The sequence below is a fragment of the Microcaecilia unicolor genome, chromosome 1, assembly GCF_901765095.1.
Source record: "Microcaecilia unicolor chromosome 1, aMicUni1.1, whole genome shotgun sequence".
Taxonomy (NCBI): domain Eukaryota; kingdom Metazoa; phylum Chordata; class Amphibia; order Gymnophiona; family Siphonopidae; genus Microcaecilia; species Microcaecilia unicolor.
In genome coordinates, this window is record NC_044031.1 from 582,970,539 (window position 1) to 582,993,436 (window position 22,898).

A 22,898-nucleotide genomic window follows, 5' to 3' on the forward strand; every position below is an offset into this window, starting at 1 on the left:
ACCTACTGTACCCAATTGTACACCACTACAAATGCCTTTATGCCTGCAGGTGTCACCTATATGTGGGTTAAGTATTTTGTGTTTTTTGCTGCGCTCACACTTTCCAGCACAAGTGTACCAGTTAGAGTGGGATATGGGCCTGGATCCCCTTCTCTAGTCCACTGCACCGACCACTAGGCTACTCCAGGGACTGGCTTGCTGCTCCAAGAGGAATGGCCATTATATTGAAATTGAAAACAATCAACCAAATTGAAAACAATCAACGAAATAACTAACTTTCGCAAATCTCTGAAAACCTCTCTCTTCAACAAGGCCTACCACAAGAACCCGTAACTTAACTATAACACTTCACCACTCCACCCTGACTCTGAATGACATCTTGCTATAACTGTTTATTTAGTTCTTATCTGTCATCCTTGATCTCTTTTAACACTCGCATAGCAGTAGGCTTAATGTGGCCGAAAACCGGGGATGACCATCTCTAAGGTCGACCTAAATGTTGAGATTTTGCGTCCACGACCGTATTATCGAAACGAAAGATGGATGCCCATCTTGTTTCAATAATACGGGTTTCCCCGCCCCTTCACGGAGCCGTCCTGCGAGGACGGCCCCAGGAAAACTTGGGCGCCCCGTTTGATTATGCCCCTCTAGGAGTCATAAGCCTTGATTCTCCTGGAGAAAACAATTATTCTCATGCACTCTTTGGGATTCCTTATCAACTTCAGAAGTCCACGCCTCATACAGCCAACATAATTTACTTTATAAGTGTTGTATGGGAGAGATCACGTGATGCAGTGAGTGGGTTACAACGTGCTCTCTGCTAGAACTGTGGGCCCCCGGGCTGGCCAACCTTTAAGCCTGGACTGAACCGATCACTATACCCAGATCTTTTCATTAACAGACCTTAAGACTATGGACCAATTTTTACAACAATCCAGGACCCCGATGGGCAACAGAACCGCTTGCAAAGACAATCGGATCAGAGCACCAGTAGACAAGATGGCGGATAGTCCAGGTAACAGCATTGTCCCAGTTCACTGCGACTGCGCTCTATGACCTCACCACCGTCCTGACCTCGGCCTTAAAACCACGTTTTAACAAACTGGCATTACAAATTACTCACTAGAAGATGATTTTTGAGGATCTGGGCAACCATGTCCCTTCATTGGAAATGCAGGTCTCCACAGTGGAGGTGACCACCAGGCCTTGTGGATGGAGATTGCCACCTTACTATCAGAGGTCATGCGCAACTAAGAGTGGCCGGAGGAACTCGAGAACAGTTCCAGGAGGGATAACCTCTGGTTCCTAGGCTCTCTCAAATCCATATTCGACTCCTAGTTGCTCTTGGTCTCAGAACAATGGCTGATGGAACACTTTTGTGGCCAAGAAGGGCAAAGCCTGGTGCGACTTGATCGGGCCCATAGAATAGGGCGCCATCTGCCTGATGCAATGAGACCACGCATTTATCACTGCAAAATTTCACTACTTTACTCAGTGGCAAGATATCCTCCACCAATATTGTTTGTAGCGCAACATTGTGGTCTATGAGTGTCAAAGTATATGGGTATTTCAAGATTTCTCAGCCGCTCTTATGGATAAACACAGGCGTTTCAGCCCTATCTGTTCTGAACTAGCAGAATCTGGAAGGCGGTTTATGTTGGTACTAGTAAAAAAGCCCCGTTTCTGATGCAAATGAAACGGGGGCTAGCAATGTTTTCTTCTGTGTGCATGTGGGAGTGTGTGTGTCCCTGCCCTCTGGCCTCTCTCCCCTCCCCCCTCTGAGTCCTTCACTGTTACAGAGCCAGCGATTTGATTTCGTGCTCTGCTGTTTTCCTTCACTGACTGTGTTACAGAGAGGGCGGGGCAGACACTCATAGGGAAACCGGATATCTCGCCCCCTTCACACTTCCGGCTGGAGGCTTCATAGAACGCTGGTGTTGCTTTTTATATAGAGAGATATCCATTGGTCTTGAAAATACTATATGCGTCGAGGGAGATTTTGGATTCGCCCGAACAAGCCTCTACCTTTCTGCAGCATATTAATACAATGCCCCAAGCTGTGGAGTCTGCTTCAGTGCCATGACTTTAAAGGAAAACAAATGACCTATATTAAATTGGCCTTTTATAGTTCAGTCAGGGCTGACTTGGTTTGTACAGCTTGCTTGCTAGAAAGGGGCAAAATATTCTTTAATGTTTAAATGCTCTATTTTTCCCCTGAATGTTCTAGTTGACATGTTTTATGGTTATAGATGGCCTGGGCATGGGGTCTGGAGGGGCCAGGAGCCCATGATGCATAAACACATGATTAGGTCATGGTGACCTGGAGATACTGGCTACCATGACTATGGGTTCTGTTCTTAATAATGGGAAAACAGGAAGTTGAGAGAAAGAGCAGAAAGGAAGCCAAGGGTTTGGGGGAATAAAAAGAGTGTTAACACTGTACTGACTCAATTTAGGGCATTGATAACTGTTTTTGTTACATTATTATATAGCAGTCAGTGCATGGTGGGGTATGTGGTATAAGTGTTTATGAGTGGGCATATGCTTTAGTCCTGGAAAACAGCTCTCCCTCTCCCAAAGAGGTATCTTTCTTTATGTGCCTACCATAAGACTACTTGGGTCTAATCCCCACTGTTACTTTTAGGGTAAGTCCCAGAGCCTTGCATGGGGTGGTTGTAGTCAGGTAGAGGAGACTACGTAGGAGGTGAAAACAGTGGCTAACCCTCTAGGGGATAGCAGAAAGACTTCTGGGAGGGGAAAGAAGTTTAAAGATGAACAGCTGAGAGTTGGAAGAGATTGGACTCATTTGCATGAGATTTGCATGGACGAACTATATGAGAAAATTTGAGGGCTGACAAAAGACTTTGGGAACTTCAGATAAAGAGGCCGGGAGCCAGAGAAACTGTTGGGATCCTTGGGGTTTTTTTTCCTGGCTAGTAACCAGAGGAACCTTATGTACTTATTGTATTGGCCTCACCCTGAGAGGAAAGGGGGTGGTAAAACAGGGGTCTCTGGCAGAGGGGAACCACAGAAAAAACTAACCTCTTCTGGGGTTGGAATTGGCTCACAGTTCAAGTAAAACTTTGGACTGGATATTTGGCTTGCACTCTTTGATAAACAGTGTTTCACATTGGATTCAGCTTGTACTTCAGAAACCAGAACATTGGATTAGATATTTGGCTTGCACCTCCAGCAAACTGCTTTTGAACATTAGAACCCTTAGCCTACGTTTTTGAGTACATAGGTACAGGACTACAGTGCCACTGTTCCTTTCTTAAGTTACGCCTCTTGAAGTTTGACCAGTTTCAGTTCATCACCTGCCTGTAAAGGCCACATGGAATGTAGGTGGCATCTCCTCTCCTCTTAAACACACAAAAAAATAAAATTTCCTAAAATGCGAAGCCATAGACATAGCTTGTTTAAAAGAAACCAGGCTTACAAAAGCTGAGCATCTTAAAGAGGCAGTAGGTAGGGGGAAGTGTTTTTTGCCTCCTCCGGGAGCAGACAGGGCGAAGAGGCAATTCTCTTTAGTAAGGAGTGGAGGAGCAGCCTAGTGGTTAGTGCAGTGGACTTTGATCCTGGGGAACTCACTTCAATTCCCACTGCAGCTCCTCGTGACTCTGGGCAAGTCACTTAACCCTCCATTGCCCCTGGTACAAAATAAGTACCTGAATATATGTAAACCACTTTGAATATAGTTGCAAAAACCTCAGAAAGGCAGTACATCAAGTCCCATTTCCCTTAGTTACAGGTCACACTTGTTACTCCAGGACGACAACGGTTCTTTTCTTCTGTTGAGGGTATGGGTTCAGGGAAGGGGGCTTCACCTGTGTTTTATGGCCCCGTGCAATATAATAAACTATACTTTTCCTCTTTACTTACATAGTAACATAGTGGATGACAGCAGATAAAGACCTGTACAGTCAATCTAGTCTGTCCAAAAAGATAAACTCATTGTATGAGCTACTTTATATGTATACCTGATCTTGATTTGTCCTTGCCATTTTCATGGGAGATGCCAACCTGGTTATGGATAGTGTTATAGATCAGTTGGGTAGAGGAAGCGCTCGATGGCCAGGTGAGGGGGTACTCTCTCTTTGCAGCAGATTTAGATTTTGTAGATACATGGTGACTCCTCCACCCTGGAGAGAGGGATTACAGACACGTATCCAGGGCCCTTGGCATGCTGTCACGCCTTGACTATGTTTGTGCAGCGTACATTGCTTTTATAGGTGCTTGGGGCACAGGTAGGATCGGGAGGAGTATCAAACCACTCTATAGTGTGGGTGGACATAGAGTCCCCAACTGAATATCAACCACAATGGAACTGGCATTTCCCGACATATCAAGCTAAAGATCATACTTTCCTTAAGTTCTTACAGAGCAAATGGGAGAACTTTCTGATCACTAATGGTCAGCATTTAGACTAACGATGCTTGCTTTGGAACACTGCAAAAGCGGTGTTACAGGGGGAGATAATTGCTTACACTAGTGCCTTGATTGCAAAGTGTTCTGCCTCCATTTTCGTTTTAGAAGCTGACTTGTCAAAGGCAAAAAAGAGATTAAATAGTATTCCAAATTCAGCCTCCCAAGATCTCTATCATTCCACACTAGCAGCGTTGAATACTCTAATTCATAAACATATGACCCGCTCGTCCATATATAGAAAATTCAGTTTCTACCATTATGGAAACAAGTCTGGTAAGATCTTGGCACATATACTGAAGTCTTGTGGAGGTTCTAGGACAATACCATGCTGCAAGACCCGTAACAATGAACCTATTACACGTATTTTCTGAGATCATGAGGATGTTTCACTTCACACGACCAGAACTCGGGCATCCCCAGATAGGATGGCTGCATTCCTTAGAACAGCCAAGCTCCCCTCATTTACTCCAGTCGATACAGGTGGGGGAACTTCAGCATACAATATGTTCTCTCAAGTCCTGCTCTGTCCTGGGACCGGATGAATTTTCAGGGGACTTTTTACAAAACGCTGCCATTACTAACATACTTCTCCAAGGTGGTGGAAAAGAGTAGATTCCCCCTGCATGCTAATACTGCCTTGATCACACTTATCCTAAAATCTAATAAACCGAGAGAACAGGCAGACTCATACAGACCTACATCCTTATTAAATGTAGATTTAAAACTGTTTGCAAAAACATTGGCAAACAGGGTGGGTCTGTTCCGCAACTGGTGGCAGGTACGCAAGTGGGATTTGTAAAATCCTGCCATTCAGTTCTCAATGTTCGCAAGATCCTCCTCACAATGACTCAGTCAGTCCCAGGGGATACTGTCTACGCTAGTGTGCCTGGACACTAAGAAAGCCTTGGATAAAGTTCACTGGCCATATCTCTTCGAATTACTTTCTTGATTTGGGTTTCAGGACACAACACATGATAAATGTACTCGTCTCAGATTTTCATAGGGAAGGGTACAAGGCAGGGGTGTCCACTTTCCCCTTTGTTGTTTATTCTATCATTGGAGCCCCTGCTTGGTATCCTAAACCATGATAGAGCGAATACAGGAGTGATTATATTGGGCCACCAGATCAAGGGTCTGGCCTTTGCAAACGACTTGTTGGTGTCTTTGACAGATCCCCAGCAGTCCTTGCCTGGTTTGCTTGGGCTGGTTGCTCAATATGATGACCTTTCAGGTTTCTCCCTCAATCTTTCAAAATCCAGGGCCATGCTGCTTTCCAGGGATGTGTGTGAAAGTTGGAGAGGGGAGTTCCCCCTTCAGTGGGAATTGATGGTGCTCAAATATCTGGGCATCTTCCTACCAGTTGACCAGTTCAATTATATGCTTTTAATATCAAGCCCCTCATGTGAGACACACTACTAAGCCTACACTTGTACAGTGTGTACCCTCAATCCCTCTGGTGCTGTATACATTTATTTAACATGATCCTAGCTCCAAAATGGATGTATACCTTTCAAATACTATCCTTATTCCTGAAGGGTGGTGACAAATTGAAGGTTAATAGGGTGTTGCGACACTTCCTGTGTCAGGGAAAAAGACCAAGACTACTGCTGGGAGTACTTCAGAACCCCCTGAAACATGGTGGGGGGATAGGATTGCTCAATTTAACATATCTAACAGTGGCGAGTGGCATGTGCCATATCAATGACTGGTACCGGGGAATTAATTACTTTTCTTTTTGTGATTTAGAGATTCAACAGGTACCGGAGGTCCATTTCAGCAGTATATTACTTTGAGGCATATTTTCAAAGCACTTATCCTTCCAAAGTTCCATAGAAACCTATGGAACTTTGGAAGGCTAAGTGCTTTGAAAATATGCCTCTTTGTCTACCTTCCCTGCCTATGGGAATCTATAAGACTCACCATATTCTAAAAGGGGGAAGGGCTATTTGGAAATGGATTTGTCAGAGGTCCGTATTCTCGGCGTGGATCACACCATATCTTTCACTTTGTAATAATGTGGAGTTCCCACCGGAACAGGGATGTAGTGCTTTTAATCGTTGGCAAAGAAAAGGAATTGTTTATTTGCTACATCTGGTGGACTTGGAGGGGAAGGTCTCCAGAAAGAATTCGCTCTCCCCAATGAGGATGTTTTTGCATATTGGCAGGTGCGCCACTACAATCGTTACAATGGACAGACTTAACTGAAGACATGCAGGGGATGATAGCCGACAATTTCACACTGGGCTCTCAACAGTTGGTTCCTTTAAGACTCTACCGTAGGTCTCTGCTTGACACTACACCAGATATTGACTATAAGTGCTTAGCACGGCAATGGAGTACAGACTTGCATCTTGAAATCACCAGCGACCATTTACAGACATTTCTACAGAACTTGAAAGAATATTCAGATTGTTTTCTCCATCGTGAAACCTTGTATAAATTTGCACTATGTGTGTATGATACACCGCACAGAGCGCATTGAGCGTCTCTGGACTCCACGGGTCATTGTCCTAAATGCCAAGAGCCCCTCTGGAACATATGTTTTGGGTCTGCCCTCATATTCAAACCTTTTGGCTCAGTATCCTTAAGTTCTTCACGAAGATTTGGTCTGTCTCAGTGACCTGCGCACTTCAGCTTCTCTTTGGGATTTACACATTGAACTCTTTATGTTGCCAGGGCTGCAGTTGTTCTCTGCACCGAACAGTGCTTTTTGCCATCAAGTCCATTCTTCCAAGCTGGCTGGCCTCTCCTGGCCTAACATCAACAATGCGGAAAATGAACAGAGCAGATCGTTGAGAGACAAAATAAAATTTATTGATGACCACCAAATCAAATATCTTCTATATAAATAATTCTCACCTCCAATTCTGAAGCTCACTGAAGGTCACAGTGTGGCAGGGAAACAGTGAAGCTCTGTAGTGTTGTAGCCTGTCAGCACCACTCATTCTCAGTCATACACCCGCCCTCAGCCACGCCCCTTCCGAACATAATTCGCAACCCCGTTCGAATGAAGCCACTCGAGCTCCACCCGATTCTGTAAAGGGTTCGTAAATTCGTGGTGGTGAAGCCTCTCCTCTGACCATCTCTGTCAGTCATGCCCTCGCGTTGAACGTGATGACGTCGACGGCGGACCAACGATGAAAGAAAGAAACGGTACGGGAACGAAGGGAGCAGTAAGGTAAGATGCCACCTCCTCTCTTCACCCCCCCCCCCAAGGACGCAGCTTCCTCTCTCCATCCGCCGCCGCCGAGGTCGCGGCTTCCCCTCTATACTCGCCCATGAGGTCGCCGCTTCCCCTCTCCACCCCTCCCAAGTTCGCCTCTTCCGTTCTCCACCTCCCCCCAGTTCCACGTTTCCCCTCTCCATCACTGCTTCCCCTCTGCACCCCCCCTCCCGCAAGGTTGCATCTTTCAAAATCCACCCCCCCCCCCAAGTTCGCCGCTTCCCCTCTGAAACGCAGCCCCCGAGGTCGCTGCTTCCCATCTCTACCCTCCCCCCTGGAGGATCGCCGGTAATCTGCAAAAAAAAAAAAAAACCCCACACGGAGCCTTCAGCCATTGCCTGTCTGCTCTGCGGCCACTCATCTCTCCTCTCGCACTGGCTCTGCAGCGCCACGACACGAAGTTCAAAATAACTTCCTGTAGCTGCGCTCCTATGGGGACACAAAGAGGAGAGAGGAACAGCAGCAGCACCAGAGCAGACAATCAATGCCTGAATGCTGCTGGATGCACTGCGAGCACACAACAGGGAGGGAGGCTTGGAACTCAGAGGGAGGGTGGGCTGGGGAGGGGGATGAAGAGGAGCAAAGGGGAATGCACCCCCTGCTTTAAACACTCACATATACACACACACAGTCTTTCAAACACATACACTCACTCTGAGGGGGGGAGGGTGGCCTGCAACTTGGAGGGGAAGAACAGGGGCATGGTAGAGGGAGGGGAGGCTGCACGGGGCAGGGGAAACACAGATTAACCAGATTGCCTGCCTTGCTTACACTGCACTACATTGCATTGCGTCCACTCCTGTCTACAAACAGAGGGGAGGGAGGACCGCATGCAACTCGGAGGGGACACAGGGCGAGACCGGGGGAGGGGGGAAACCTTGCTAGCACCCGTTTCATTTCCTACAGAAACGGGCCTTTTTTACTAGTATAATATATATCTTTATATAAATCAGCCCGACACAGGCCGTGTTTCGTCCCGCAGGGCTGCTTCAGGGGCTACAAAATAATATAACATTTAAAAACATTAGTATGACATTAAAAATGACAAGATATGAACATATATGTTGTAATGTGTGCAAATTAATTAAAAATTATATTAAAAATACATATAAAAATATTGCATGTATACATCTATATATTCCTATACATAAATACAAAATATGTAAAATATAAAAAACATATAGAAAATATATAAGCGACACCAAAATCCCACAATTATAAGAAATCAATTAGAACATGCACAGTCAAAAAGACGCAATTTCTATAAATGGTTTAAAAAGTAATAATACATAAATACGGCACAAATCTCACAATACTATTAGTTAAATGACAAAAGAAAAATTACCATAGAAGCAGCTATATGTATTAACTGGTTTAGAGTTAATGTGCATATATCATAGAGGCATAATCACTTGATAGAACATATAACTCATATTGTATTACATGAATAAAACATATATACATTCATAGATTTGAATATCTGAATAAAAGACAGAAGACACTCACCTACACGATAATCCTTTACTGTCAAAATATCATGGATATATATCGAAGAAAGCAACCACAACTGACTGGAAAAATACGAGATATGAAAATAAAAATAGAAAAATTGTACATAAAAAATATAAACTATGACAACTTAGAAAATGGAAAAAATATATATATATATAAAAAAAATTAGAAAATGAAATAAAATTTAGAAAGACTCACATGTACAGAAGGTCGTAGTCATCGATCCACTTGAAAAAAACAGCTCAATCAAAAAGAGTGTACTGACCTAAATGCAAATCATTTATAAAATTAAAAAACAAAGTAGAAAGTAAAAGAAAAAAAAGAAGAAAAGAAGAAACTTCGATTAAAGAAAAATGTATTGCTATGAAACCCTGATTTCACAAGGATATATGAAGTTGCACCTAAAAAGCTTCCAATAAAACATAGGGACTAAGAGGATCCTTGTGTATCAATCAAATGCTATATAGAAACAGTGGTGATTGCAACACTATGGTGTAGTGCAGTTGCTAAACTTGATAGAAGGCTGTAGTTTTTATCTCAGTGATGTGTATAATGTCACTCAAAATCAAACGCCACTAAACTTCTACAAGTTGTAAGGAGGATAAAAATTGTGGTAGACACTGGGACTTACATGAAATCAATCTGACACTCTCTTCATTCTGAAAGCGCTGAAAAATACGCTGTGATGAACACAGCAAGTTGATAAAGAGAATATAAGGTCGAAGGTCAGAATACGTCGCGTATTATAACTTATATTACTGGGGAAAAACAATTAATATTAATTCAAAAAGTGGACTATAAAGTATAAACCGGGAATCATATAAATAAGCTGATAAAAATAGCAGAGTTTATCTATATGAATAGCGTCACTGTTATTGTAGCCAATCGCATTAAAAGCGCTGAAAAAAAGCTATGCCGAACACAGCAAATTGATAAAGGAAGTACAAGTTCAGAACAAGTGGACGCAGTGGACGCAGCGGACGCAGACGCAGACGCAGACGCAGCAGACGCAGCAGACGCAGACGCAGACGCAGACGCAGCAGCAGCAGCAGCAGCAGCAGCAGCAGCAGCAGCTCATAGGTCTGTTTACTTTGTTATGAGTGTTCTGAATGACCACGGGGGAAAGAAAGATTACCCAAAGTGGCTTCAAGTATTTGACGTCATCTCGACTCCTGTTTTCTTCAATCTCCTTGCCAAAAAACAAACAAACCGGAAACCGCACGGAGCGATTCTCGGCCGCCGACTGTTGTCTGGCGCTACCACCACAGGTCTTTCTCCTTCGGGGCTCCTCTCTATCTGCTGGAGCGTTTCTCTGCCGCAGCCGCCCAGTACCACCGCAATACCTTCTCCGGAGCGCTCAGTCAGATCTGCGCTGCAGAACAGATCCTTCAAGAGGGAGACAGACAGCACCCACCAGTCCAGGACTGGTCTGGAGCTGCTGGGATTGCGGATTTGCGGGGGGGACTGCCAGAGTAGAGGGAGGAGCCATCAGGAGTACTTCCGGTCGGAGAGGGCGGGTGCAGGGCAGGGATAGGATACGGCCTGCACGGCGCGCTTCAAGTTTATTATCGGTAAGAGGGAAGAAGAGTTGGTGCTCGGCTTGCGGGTGGGTATGTGTGAGTCTGAGCTGTGGCTGTCAGAGTGAAGGAGGGTTCTGGTTACGAAGTTCTACTAGCGAATCGATTTTGTTATTGGGAATAAATAGGGTCAGGGAGGGCAGGTTCATTATGATGACTATTTTATGTACTGCTTAAGTAGTAGATTTAGTAGTTAAGGTGAAAATAAAAAAAGAGGCTAGATCACCTTAAACACAGACCTATCCTACTCCACCTTCCTTAATTGTGTTCTCTTCACCAATTAAGAGAGTTGAAAAAAGTTTTTAATCTGAAGTTCTAAAGGGTCTGCTGCACGTCAGTCAGGTTTTCAGGATTTCCACAATGAATATGCATGAGGTATTTGCATGCAGTGGAGGTGGTACATGCAAATAGAGCTTATGCATATTAATTGGAGAAATCCTGAAAACTTGACAGGGTTGTGGACCTTGAGGACTGACATTGTGATAAAGCGCAGGGATGCTCAAGTGTTCTTGACATCTCTGCAAGGGTCTCTATCCAGGACTGGCTTTCAGGATTTGCACTGAAATGGTCTAAAACTATGGCTAATTTGCAGTTCTTAGTTACAGCAAAAATTAAACGTTTGAGTATCAGGGTTGACCATGACAGCTTCTTGAAGAGGAACAACTACCTCCTGTCCCTCTGTCTTTTTGGCCATAACTGCCTCCCACAGTATTGAAGCAGTGTGTGATAAGCTGGTGGCAAATGTCAGAAAGATGCTGGAGTGCGTAGGAAAGGCATGAACAACAGAACAATAAATTATGGAAGAAGTGCAGAGCATGGGTCATGGAATGCTTTTTAACACCTCAGCGTGCTTGTGTGTGTCTGCTGTGCATGCGTGTCTATATTTGTCTTGGTTTTCAGTGTGTGATGGAGAGTAAATGAGTGGGGAGGGCAGTTTAAAAGGTGCAAGCTTGGGCATGGGGGATGGTGGGTATCTGAAGGAGGTAGTTTTTGCTGATGCGGCAGTTTTCTGGTGCTGGGAGAGTTGTTGGCTGTGGTGCTGCCATGGGGCGGGAGGGGGGAGAGTCAGTTTGTGTTTGTGGCTCCTGGCTGGCAGGGTCCCCCATACCTTGCCAGTGTATCTGGATTTTCAAAAGGCATTTGACAAAGTACCTCATGAAACTGGAGAGACATGGAATAGAAGGTAGTGTTCTATTGTGGATTAAAAACTGGTTAAAACAAAACAGAGAGTAGGGTTAACTGATCAGTATACTCGATGGAGAAGGGTAGATAGTGGGGTTCCCCAGGGGTCTGTGCTGGGACCGCTGCTTTTAAATATATTTATAAATGATCTAGAGATGGGAGTAACCAGTGAGGTAATTACATTTGCTGACAACACAAAGTTATTCAAAATTGTCAAATCGCAAGAGGACCTTACGCGACTGGGCATCCAAATGGCAGATGACGTTTAATGTGAGCAAGTGCAAAGTGATGCATGTGGAAAAGAGGAACCCAAACTATTGTTACGTGAAACAAGGTTCCACATTAGGAGTCACCAACCAGGAAAGGGATCTAGGTGTCATTATTGATACGTTTGAAACCGCACCTCTAATACCATGTGCAATTCTGGTCACCGCATCTCAACAAAATTATAATGGAACTCGAAAAGGTATAGAGAAGGGCGTTGAAAATGATAAAGTGGATGGGATGACTTCCCTATGAGGAAAGGTTAAAGTGGCTAGGACTCTTCAGCTTGGAGAAAAGATGGCTGAGTGGAGATATGATAGAGGGCTATCAATATATATAAATGGTGAGTGTCGTACTCACTCGCAAATGCGCAGTAGAGACCCTCTCTGCCCCGCCCCCGCGTCAATACGTGATGACGAGGGCGGAACAGAGAGGGTCTCTACTGCGCATTTGCGAGGGACACCGCTGTCGCTAATGCTCCCCCCACCCGGAGTCGCTGCCGCCACCCACCTTCCACCCGGTCGGGCCCTCACTCCGCTATTGAAACAGCGAGGGCACGTAGCACACAGCTCTACTGAGCTGCCGTCGGCCTTCCTTCTTCTTCTCTGCCTGTGTCCCGCCCTCGACGTTACGTCACATGAGGGCGGGACACAGGCAGAGAAGAAGGAAGGCCACGGCAGCTCAGCAGTAGAGCTGTGTGCTGCGTGCCCTCGCTGTTTCAATAGCGGAGCGAGGGCCCAACCGGGTGGAAGGTGGGTGGCGACGGCTCTGGGGGGGACGAACTCGGAGTGGGGAGCGGCAGCGGCGAACTCGGCGGGGTGGGGGGCTTTTCAACCCCCCCCCCCCCTCCTGTACTAGCCCGTTTTTACTGGCTGAACAGCTAGTAAAATAATGAGTGGCATGGAATGGGTAGACATGAATTGCTTGTTTACGCTTTCCAAAAATACTAGGACTAAGGGGCATGCAATGAAGCTACAAAGTAGTAAATATTTCTTCACTCAACGTGTGATTAAACTCTGGAATTCTTTGCCATCGAATGTAGTAAAATCAGTTAGCTTAGCAGGGTTTTAAAAAAGTTTGGATAGCTTCCTAAAAGAAAAGTCCATAAGCCATTATTAAGATGGACTCGGGGAAAATCCACTGCTTATTTCTAGGATAAGCAGCATAAAATGTATTGTACTGTTTTGGGATCTTGACAGGTATCTGTAACCTGGATTGGCCACTGTTGGAAACAGGATGCTAGGCTTGATGGACCTTCAGTCTGTCCCAGTATGGCAACTTTTATGTTCTTCTGGAAGTGCTCCTTCACTTGCAACTATGGTTACAGCTATGCCAGCCCCCCCCCCCCCCCCAACTTGTGTTCTGGCACCTCCAAAATTTGAGGTCTGACTATGTGCCTGATTGCAGGGATAGTTTTTTTTTCAAGGGGGAGGGAAGGAGGGCAGCTTGTAGTGTGATGGTTTTTTGAGTGGTGGTGCAATTATTGGGTAGTTTTGGGGTGGGGTAGTTTGTGCAGTAGTGTGTGTACGTGTGTGTTTTGGGGTGGGGGTTGAGAGAGGCAGTTTGAAAGGAGGAATTCATTAAGTGCTATAACAGAAGCAGGTGGCATCTAGACTATTAAATGTATTGAGGCATAAGCTTTTGAAGACCAGAGTCCATTTTGTCCTCATTGATTAGTCTGTTATGTGCCACCTACCTCTGTCCAAACTGCTATGTTTCTATGCTATAGAATCTTCAACTCCTTTCCTGTAAATATGCACTGGAGCATATTTTTTTTTTTGGGGGGGGGGGGGGGGGGCTGGGAAGGGACAACGACTGAGTTCTCTGGAACTTCTGGTCCAGTGTAGCCCATTTGTGTGTCTTTTTAGTGTTCTTTCCCCACATATTGAGTTTCATCCCATTCTGTTAAATTTTCTGAGAGTTATGTTATCCTCATATGGATGGCCAAACATTTTTGACCTCTTATATAATTCTCTCCGAGTTCCATTGGGGTTGAAAGAATAAAAAGGAAGTAGTTCTTTCCATGACACCTAACCTTCCAGGTCAGTTGGATTTTCCATATCATCATGCTGATCAATCCATAGACTGGTGGGTTGTGTCCATCTACCAGCAGGTGGAGATAGAGAGCAATCCTTTTGCCTCCCTATATGTGGTCATGTGCTGCCAGAAACTCCTCAGTATGTTCTCTATCTCAGCAGGTGGTGGTCACACACAGCAGCAGCTCTGGCTAGGTCTCCAAGCCTAATTTTTAGGTTTTGTTGAGTACCTGGGGTTGAGGGCTCTTCTTGAGCAAGTGCAAACCTGGTGGTGCCAGGTCCCTCCTTTTCTCCCCCCTCCCGCTGGCTCCGTTGAAAAAAAAAAATTTTTTTGGACGTCCTTAAGGGCGTTTATTTCAACGTTTATTGCAGCTGCTCACTGGGACACCAGTTCGTTACAGCTCGGAGCGAGAACCAGGTAATTTTATCTTTTTATAGCGGGCAGGGGGTTCCCCATTCGGTCTCCACGTGGCTTATGGCATCGGAGGGCGAGGGCATGAGGATTCGCTCCCCGGACCGCGTGGGTGCGTCTAGCGGGGATGCGGGGATTTCAAAACCTGAATCGCCTTTGTTAAGCATCAGTTTGGAGTCCGGTCAGTGTCCTGGTTCTTCCTCCGGTGCAGCGGTTTTTCCTGCCATAAGCGCCCATCCCCTGCTGCTCGCCCACTTCATGTTGGCCGGCCACTCTGCTCGGACGGCTTCTTCTTGGGCCGCCCTCGAGCTGGGAGACGTTAATACTATGGTCGTCCTTGATTCGGGCGACGGTAAGAAAGCGGCCAAAGTTAAGCGCCGTTCTTCCCGCGCGGCTCCTTCTCGGAGTTTCGCGCCGGACGCCATTTTGGATGCGCAGCACGTTTCTCCCCCCCTCTTGCAAGCACCGATTGAGGGTGCGTCTAGGGCCGTGGCCCAAGCTGCAGAAGTGCATAGTTCGGGGGGCTTCTCCCCTGAGTTCATTTGGCTGCTGCATCAGGCTTTTCTTATGCAAAACGCTGCCCCTGCCCCCCTGTCTGATAAAGGGGTTGAGGCCTCCGGAAGCAAACGCCCTCGGGTGGATTTCCAGGCCCTAGAGGACTCTGTCTCCTCTGATTTAGATGAGGGCAGCGTATCGGAGTTCTCCCAACGGTCCTTTGGGGATTCCTTGGAGGAGACGGATTCCCGCTCGGATGGAGCGGATGACCCCTCTGCAGCGCGGATCTTTCGCTCAGAGGATTTGCCCAACCTGTTAGTGCAGGCCACGAGCATTTTGAAGATTTCCTCTCCGGAGGACGTCTCTCCCTCAGCCTCTGTTGGTTCCGCCATTATGCGGGGGACGAAGCACCCGCCTAGAACCTTCCGCGTGCATGATGCCATGCACACCTTGATTTCGGCTCAATGGGATGTCCCGGAAGTGAGCCTCAAAGTGGCTAGGGCTATGTCCCGCCTCTATCCTCTGCCTGAAAGTGAACGGGAGGCCTTTCTTTGGCCTACCGTGGATTCTTTAATCACTGCGGTGACTAAGAAAACGGTGTTGCCGGTGGAAGGTGGCACGGCCCTAAAGGACGCCCAAAATAGAAGATTGGAGGCGGCCTTAAGGTCGTCCTTCGAGGCAGCTGCTTTAAGTTTGCAGGCCTCAGTTTGCGGCTCCTATGTGGCCAGGGCGTGCCTGACGATTGTACAGCGGGCTTCCCCCTCGGATCCTTCCTTGAGGGCTGATTGGCCGGCCCTGGAATCGGGCTTGGCTTATTTGGCAGACTTGCTGTATGATGTCTTGAGAGCCTCGGCTAAAGGTATGGCTCAGACAGTCTCTGCACGGCGTTGGCTTTGGCTGAAGCATTGGTCTGCTGACCACGCCTCTAAGTCTCGCCTGGCTAAGTTGCCTTTTAAAGGCAAGCTGCTCTTTGGGGTCGAGCTGGACAAAATTGTGACCGATCTCGGCACATCTAAGGGCAAGAGGTTACCAGAGGTCAGGGCTTGGGCCAGTGGTGCTCGCCCCGGTTCCTCCAAAGGATGGTTTCAGGAAGCCCGTCGGTATCGCCCGGGCAAGTCGGGCTCCTCTGCCCCCTCTTCCTTCAAGAGGAACTTCTCCCCCAAGCAGCATTCCTTTCGCGGAGACCGCCGTCCCGGAGGTGCGTCCTCCGGTCCTCCCCCAGGGTCTCGTACCCAATGACGGGGCCCTGGTCCATGGCCCAGTGCAGGTTGGAGGACGCCTGTCCTCGTTTCTGGGCGAGTGGACCAGGGTAACTTCAGACGTTTGGGTGCTGGAAGTCATCAGAGACGGCTACAAGCTAGAGTTCTGCCAACCCTTAAGAGACGGGTTTGTGCACTCTCCCTGCAAGTCTCCGGTCAGAGCTGTGGCAGTGCAGCAGACTTTGGACAATCTGATCCGCCTGGGTGCGGTCGTTCCGGTGCCAGAAGATCAGCTTGGCAAGGGACGTTACTCCATTTACTTTGTGGTGCCAAAGAAAGGAGGTTCTGTACGGCCTATCTTCGACCTCAAAGGGGTCAGTCGGGCCTTGAAAGTTTGGCACTTCCGAATGGAGACTCTCCGCTCTGTTATAGCGGCAGTGAAGGCAGGGGAGTTCCTGGCATCCTTGGACATCAAGGAAGCTTACTTGCACATTCCCATCTGGCCTCCTCATCAACGCTTTCTGCGTTTTGCAGTCCTGGGCCGACACTTCCAGTTCAGAGCCCTCCCGTTCGGGTTGGCTACTGCTCCGCGGACCTTTTCCAAAGTAATGGTGGTCATCGTGGCCTTCCTATGAAAGGAAGGAGTACAAGTCCATCCTTATCTGGACGACTGGTTGATCCGAGCCCCCTCTTATGCAGAGTGCGGCAAAGCTGTAGACAGCGTGATTGCTCTTTTGAGCTCCCTGGGGTGGATCATCAACTGGCAGAAAAGCCAGCTGCGCCCGACTCAGTCCCTGGAGTATCTGGGAGTTCGTTTCGACACCCAAGTGGGCAGAGTGTTCCTGCCGGACAATCGGATTGTCAAGCTTCAGGCTCAGGTGGACCAGTTCCTAGTAGCCTCTCCTCTTCGGGCTTGGGACTATGTGCAGCTGTTGGGCTCTATGACGGCCACGATGGAAGTAGTGCCCTGGGCCAGGGCTCATATGAGACCACTAAAACACTCTCTGCTGCAGCGCTGGACTCCAGTGTCGGAGGATTACGCTGTGCGCATTCCCTTGGACCCAGCGGTGCGCAAGGCGCTGAGCTGGTGGCTGAGGACAGACAAGTTGTCCACAGGGATGCCTCTTTTGACCCCGGAGTGGGTTGTCGTCACGACGAACGCCTCTTTGACGGGCTGGGGAGCCCACTGCTTGGGAAGGACAGCGCAGGGGCTCTGGTCTCCTGCAGAAGCAAAGTGGTCTATCAATCTCCTGGAACTCGGAGCCATTCGGTTGGCGCTTTTGGAGTTTCTCCCGGTACTGGCGTTGAAGCCAGTATTGGTCCTGTCGGACAGTGCCACGGCTGTGGCCTATGTCAATCGCCAGGGAGGTGCCAAGGAGGCCATGAATCTATGCCAGTGGGCGGAAGCGAACCTGGAACAGCTGTCGGCGGCCCACATTGCCAGAGTCATGAATGTCAAGGCGGACTTTCTCAGTCGCCATACCTTGGATCCCGGAGAGTGGCAGTTATCGGCTCAGGCATTCTTGGACATCATGAAGCGCTGGGGCCTGCCGAGCCTAGATCTGATGGCGTCATCGGCCAATTGCCAAGTGCCGCGCTTTTTCAGCAGAGGACGGGACCCTCGATCTCTGGGAGTAGATGCTCTTCTCCAACAGTGGCCGACATAGGAGCTTCTCTATGTGTTCCCGCCCTGGCCCATGTTGGGCAGGGTGCTAGACCGGGTGGCAAAGCATCCGGGCCGGGGAATCCTGGTGGGTCCGGACTGGCCCAGACGTCCCTGGTATGCGGACTTCATCAGGCTCTCAGTGGACGGCCCTCTGCGGCTGCCAGCAGAGCAGGGCCTGTTGCATCAGGGTCCCGTGGTGATGGAGGATCCCTCCCCCTTTGGTCTTACGGCCTGGCTATTGAGCGGCAGCGTCTGAGGAAGAAGGGATTCTCAGACAAGGTCATCGCCACTATGCTGAGAGCGAGGAGGCGCTCTACTTCTACTGCTTACGCCAGGGTTTGGCGTACCTTTGCATCGTGGTGGGAGGCAGGCTCTCTTTCTCCCTTCACTGCTCCAATTTCTTCAGTGTTGGCGTTCCTGCAAGAAGGTCTGGAGAAAGGCCTGTCGCTCAGTTCCCTTAAAGTCCAGGTAGCGGCTCTGGCTTGCTTCAGGGGCCGCCTGAAGGGTGCTTCCCTGGCTTCGCAGCCAGATGTGGTGCGCTTTCTCAAGGGAGTTAATCACCTGCGCCCTCCTCTGCACTCAGTGGTACCTGCGTGGAATCTCAATCTGGTGCTAAGAGCCTTGCAGAAGCCGCCTTTTGAACCCTTGTCAAGGGCATCTCTGAAAGACCTGACGTTGAAAGCAGTCTTTTTGGTGGCTATCACTTCAGCCAGAAGAGTTTCAGAGCTCCAGGCGCTATCATGTCGAGAGCCCTTTCTGCAGTTCACTGAGGCAGGAGTGTCTAGTCGCACAGTGCCTTCCTTCCTGCCCAAGATTGTTTCTCGCTTCCATGTGAATCAGCAGCTCTGTCTCCCATCCTTTCGTAGGGAGGACTACCCAGAGGAATACTCTGCTCTCAAATATCTGGATGTGAGACGAGTCATCATCAGATACTTGGAAGTGACCAATGATTTCCGGAAATCGGATCATCTGTTTGTCCTGTTTGCAGGTCCTCGTAAGGGTCTGCAGGCTGCTAAGCCTACAGTGGCAAGATGGGTCGAGGAGACGATTGCGGCAGCTTATGTGGCTGCAGGTAAGCTTCCGCCTATTCAGCTGAAGGCACACTCTACTAGAGCACAGGCGGCCTCGAGGGCAGAGTCCAGATCCGTCTCCTTGGAAGAGATTTGTAGAGCGGCAACTTGGGCGTCGGCTCATACCTTCTCACGACATTACCGCTTGGATGTGGCTGCTCGGGCCAAGGCCCAGTTTGGAGCTTCAGTGTTGCGGTCAGGGATTCCTATGTCCCGCCCTGGGTGAGTACTGCTTCGGTACATCCCACCAGTCTATGGATTGATCAGCATGATGATATGGAAGGTAAAATTATGTATCATACCTGATAATTTTCTTTCCATTAATCATAGCTGATCAATCCATAGCCCCTCCCGGATATCTGTACTGTTTTTATCCTGGTTGCATTTCAGGTTCAAGTTTAGTCTTCAGTTCCTGTTCAGGAGGACTTCGTGTTCAAGTTTTTTCAATTGGATTCTTCAAGAGTTGAGACGATTTTGTGTTACAGTGAGCTGCTGCATTCCTCTCCCCTCCGTTTTACGGGGCTGGATTGAGACCTAGATTCTGCCAGCGCTCCCTCCCGCTTCGGGCGGCTGTAGGGCAGCTTTGTACCCCTCCCGCTTCGGCGGTGTTAGGGTCAGTCAGCTCCTCCCACGGTTGCGGTTGCAGGATAAGCCAGATCCCCCCCGCATCGGTGGGGTGGTGTCCCTCCCCCGCTCCGCGGGGATGAGCTGGACGGATTCCCCTCCCCCACTTGTGTGGGGATGAGCTGGGTTAATTCCCCTCCCCCGTTTCGGCGGTGGTGAGCTGGGCAGAGTGTCCCTTTGTGGGTGTAATTCTCTAAGTGCTGAGTCCTGCGGATGGAGCTTTGATATCGACATACTGAGGAGTGTCTGGCAGCACATGACCACATATAGGGAGGCAAAACGATTGCTCTCTATCTCCACCTGCTGGCAGATGGACACAACCCACCAGTCTATGGATTGATCAGCTATGATTAATGGAAAGAAAATTATCAGGTATGATACATAATTTTACCTTGTCCCAATGTATCTTACTACTATTTGTAACAGGAGGGGGTCTAAGGCTGGAGCACTGCGGCTCTTCTCTTGTAGCTGCCATGGTAATGTTTGATTAGGCCCTGCTCCGTCTATGATCCAGCCATTGCAGTGACAATCCTTAGTATGCACAGCCCACCCTAGCACAAAAAACATCTTATCTTATCTATAGAGGTTATGGATTGGCCACTGTTGGAAGCAGGATACTGGACTAGATGGACCATTGGTGTGACCCAAATGTTCTTATGATTGGCAATGATCGTTTCCCGCTCTTGAGGAGAATGTGAGCCCCACCTTCACAGGCTTTTCAGAACCCACAGACTCGATGAACTAAACCTGGGTCTGGGAATCAAACTGGATCTCTTGCAGGGTGTTACATTTCCTTCACTTGGGAATCATTTATCTAGTTCTCTGCGTTTAGAGCCTTCACAACAGTTCAGGAGACATCTAAAAGCTGTTCTCTTTAAGGATGCCTTTGGCGTCTGACATGACAGGTTGACAGATGGATTCTGGCAGAGCAACAGTGAGCATGGGACTACAGCATCTAATTATTTTCTCCACCTATTTTGCTTTTTTAGGTTTGTAATCTCTCCATTTCTTCTTTTTGACTTTTATTCTGATTTTATTACCTTATATCATTTGTAACCTGTCGTGATGGTATTGTCTAACTGACAATATATCCGATTCAATAAACAAAGTACAATACCAGGTCTATCAAAAAGCCTTCTGGTGTATAGGTTATTAAAGAGAATTTGTCCTAGCAGAATGTAACAGTTGTGCCAGATCGGATTATGAAATAGGATGTACTTTGAGGGGAGGAAGTGAGACGTGTCATGAAGGAATTGATGTAGACAGACAAATTACTGTACTTTATGTCTGTGTTTTATATGAAGAACACTGTCACTGACACTTTTTCTTTTCTCTGTGACTGAATTATAGATTTTTTAAAGATGTCTGCGCATTCTGGGTCTTTGATCTCCTTCAGCATCATTGGTTCCTCTCTTTCTTCATTGAAAAATTGTCAGCCATACATTAACACAGGGATGGATATTGCCACGAATGTTGCCTTCGATCTTATAGAAACCGGAGGTAAGTACTTGTGTTCAGCACTTGATTTCACCATCTTTCTGGGATAATTCTGATCATTATTTCTGAAGCACTATCATTGTGAATGGTGATATAGGAGAAGACAGTTTTATTGTGCAGGAAGTAATGAAAGTTAATGGCTCCATAAGGTGGGAGGACCTTTCCTCCAAAGGCTTAAAATCCAGTAGGGAGTGACAGCAAATAGCAAGGTTTGTAGGGTAGTGACAATGAGTCATGTAGTTCAGAGGGAATGGAGGGAGCTACGATTAGCTAAGGTGACATTTAAACATGGAAAGAATAAAAAAATCTTTTGGTGTAGACCAGGGGTTCTCAACCCAGTCCTTGGGACACACCCACCCAGTCCTGGTTTTCAAGATATCCACAATGAATATTCATGAGATAAATTTGCATGCGCTGCCTTCATTATGTGCAAATCTGTCTTTTGCATATTCATTGTGGTGTCCTGAAAACCTGATTGGCTGTGTGTGTCCCATGGACTAGGTTGAGAACCCCTGGTCTAGACAAAAGACTAAGGAGGGTAGGGCACTAACCAGTGCTATTTGCCTCTTAACACATGTTAAGGGGCCCTAACACAGTGTTATTTAATTTACCCTGTGTTACATAGCAAGAAGATACAAAACATGCAAAGGCATATAAATCAGCTCATTATTATGTAAATACTGCAATGTGGCTTGCGGTAAACTCTGGGTGCACACCTCAAGCCATGTTACAACCAGTAATATTTTATTCATCAATTTTAAGCAAAAATGTCACTAATATATTAATGCACTCATAAATAATTGAGAGATTGCCACAGGCACAAAACTCAACTGTGTATAATCATATCACTTAAATAGTCCAAAAGGATCTGAAAAAATTATTTTGCTGTGCATAAGCCTTCACAGTTAAATCTTCACATTCCAAGGGAGCCTTTAAGTAAAATAATTTTTTCAGATCAATGTGTATTTTTTGAGATACTTACAGAATACTTTTGGACTATGGAATGAAGAAGCACAGAAGTGAGGGTCAGGAACAAGTCAGTCAAGCTGAATCAGCACCACAGAATTAGGAACAGTGCAGACAGGTGGCGTGTTGAGATTAGCCCCTATTTTCCATCTGTGCCCTACAAGGTGGCCTGAGTTGTACCTGCAGCTCCATGCAGCTTACATTCTTCTGTGCCCCGTTTGAAGCCTGAAGGTCATTTTAATTTTGCTTTCAATCCGTGCTTTTTCTATATAGGGATCCTCTGTGTTTATTCCCATGCATTTTTGTGTTCTGTCACTGTTATATTGCTTTTAGACTCTACTACTACTACTACTTATCATTTCTATAGCGCTACTAGACGTACGCAGCGCTGTACACTTGAACATGAAGAGACAGTCCCTGCTCGACAGAGCTTACAATCTAATTAGGACAGACAAACAGGACAAACAAGAGATAAGGGAATATAAGGTGAGGATGATAAAATAAGGGTTCTGAACAAGTGAATAAGGGTTAGGAGTTAAAAGCAGCATCAAAAAGGTGGGCTTTTAGCTTAGATTTGAAGACGGTCAGAGATGGAGCTTGACGTACCGGCTCAGGAAGTCTATTCCAGGCATATGGTGCAGCAAGATAAAAGGAACGGAGTCTGGAGTTAGCGGTGGAAGAGAAGGGTGCAGATAAGAGAGATTTACCCAGTGAATGGAGTTCCCGGGGAGGAATGTAGGGAGAGTT

General features: G+C 47.2%; 2 protein-coding genes across 3 annotated transcripts in view; one reads left to right on the forward strand and one right to left on the reverse strand.

Annotated features, from left to right (window-relative positions):
- WASHC5 (WASH complex subunit 5) overlaps positions 1–10,608 on the reverse strand; it is a 129,062-nt gene extending 118,454 nt beyond the window's left edge. The window contains 3 exon segments of the mRNA XM_030219053.1: positions 9,362–9,428; positions 9,795–9,843; positions 10,299–10,608. The gene's annotated coding sequence lies outside the window, so the exon portion shown is untranslated.
- A 32-nt stretch (positions 10,609–10,640) lies between these two features.
- Positions 10,641–22,898, forward strand: part of NSMCE2 (NSE2 (MMS21) homolog, SMC5-SMC6 complex SUMO ligase) — a 430,290-nt gene continuing 418,032 nt past the window's right edge. Inside the window, exons 1-2 of one of the 2 annotated variants that reach the window (XM_030219065.1) lie at positions 10,641–10,734; positions 21,039–21,188. In XM_030219065.1, coding sequence (XP_030074925.1) covers positions 21,050–21,188 — 139 coding nt within the window. In that variant the 5' untranslated portion in view covers positions 10,641–10,734; positions 21,039–21,049. Of the gene's footprint in view, positions 10,770–21,038; positions 21,189–22,898 lie in introns of both variants that reach the window. The other variant, XM_030219073.1, reaches the window with a different exon arrangement.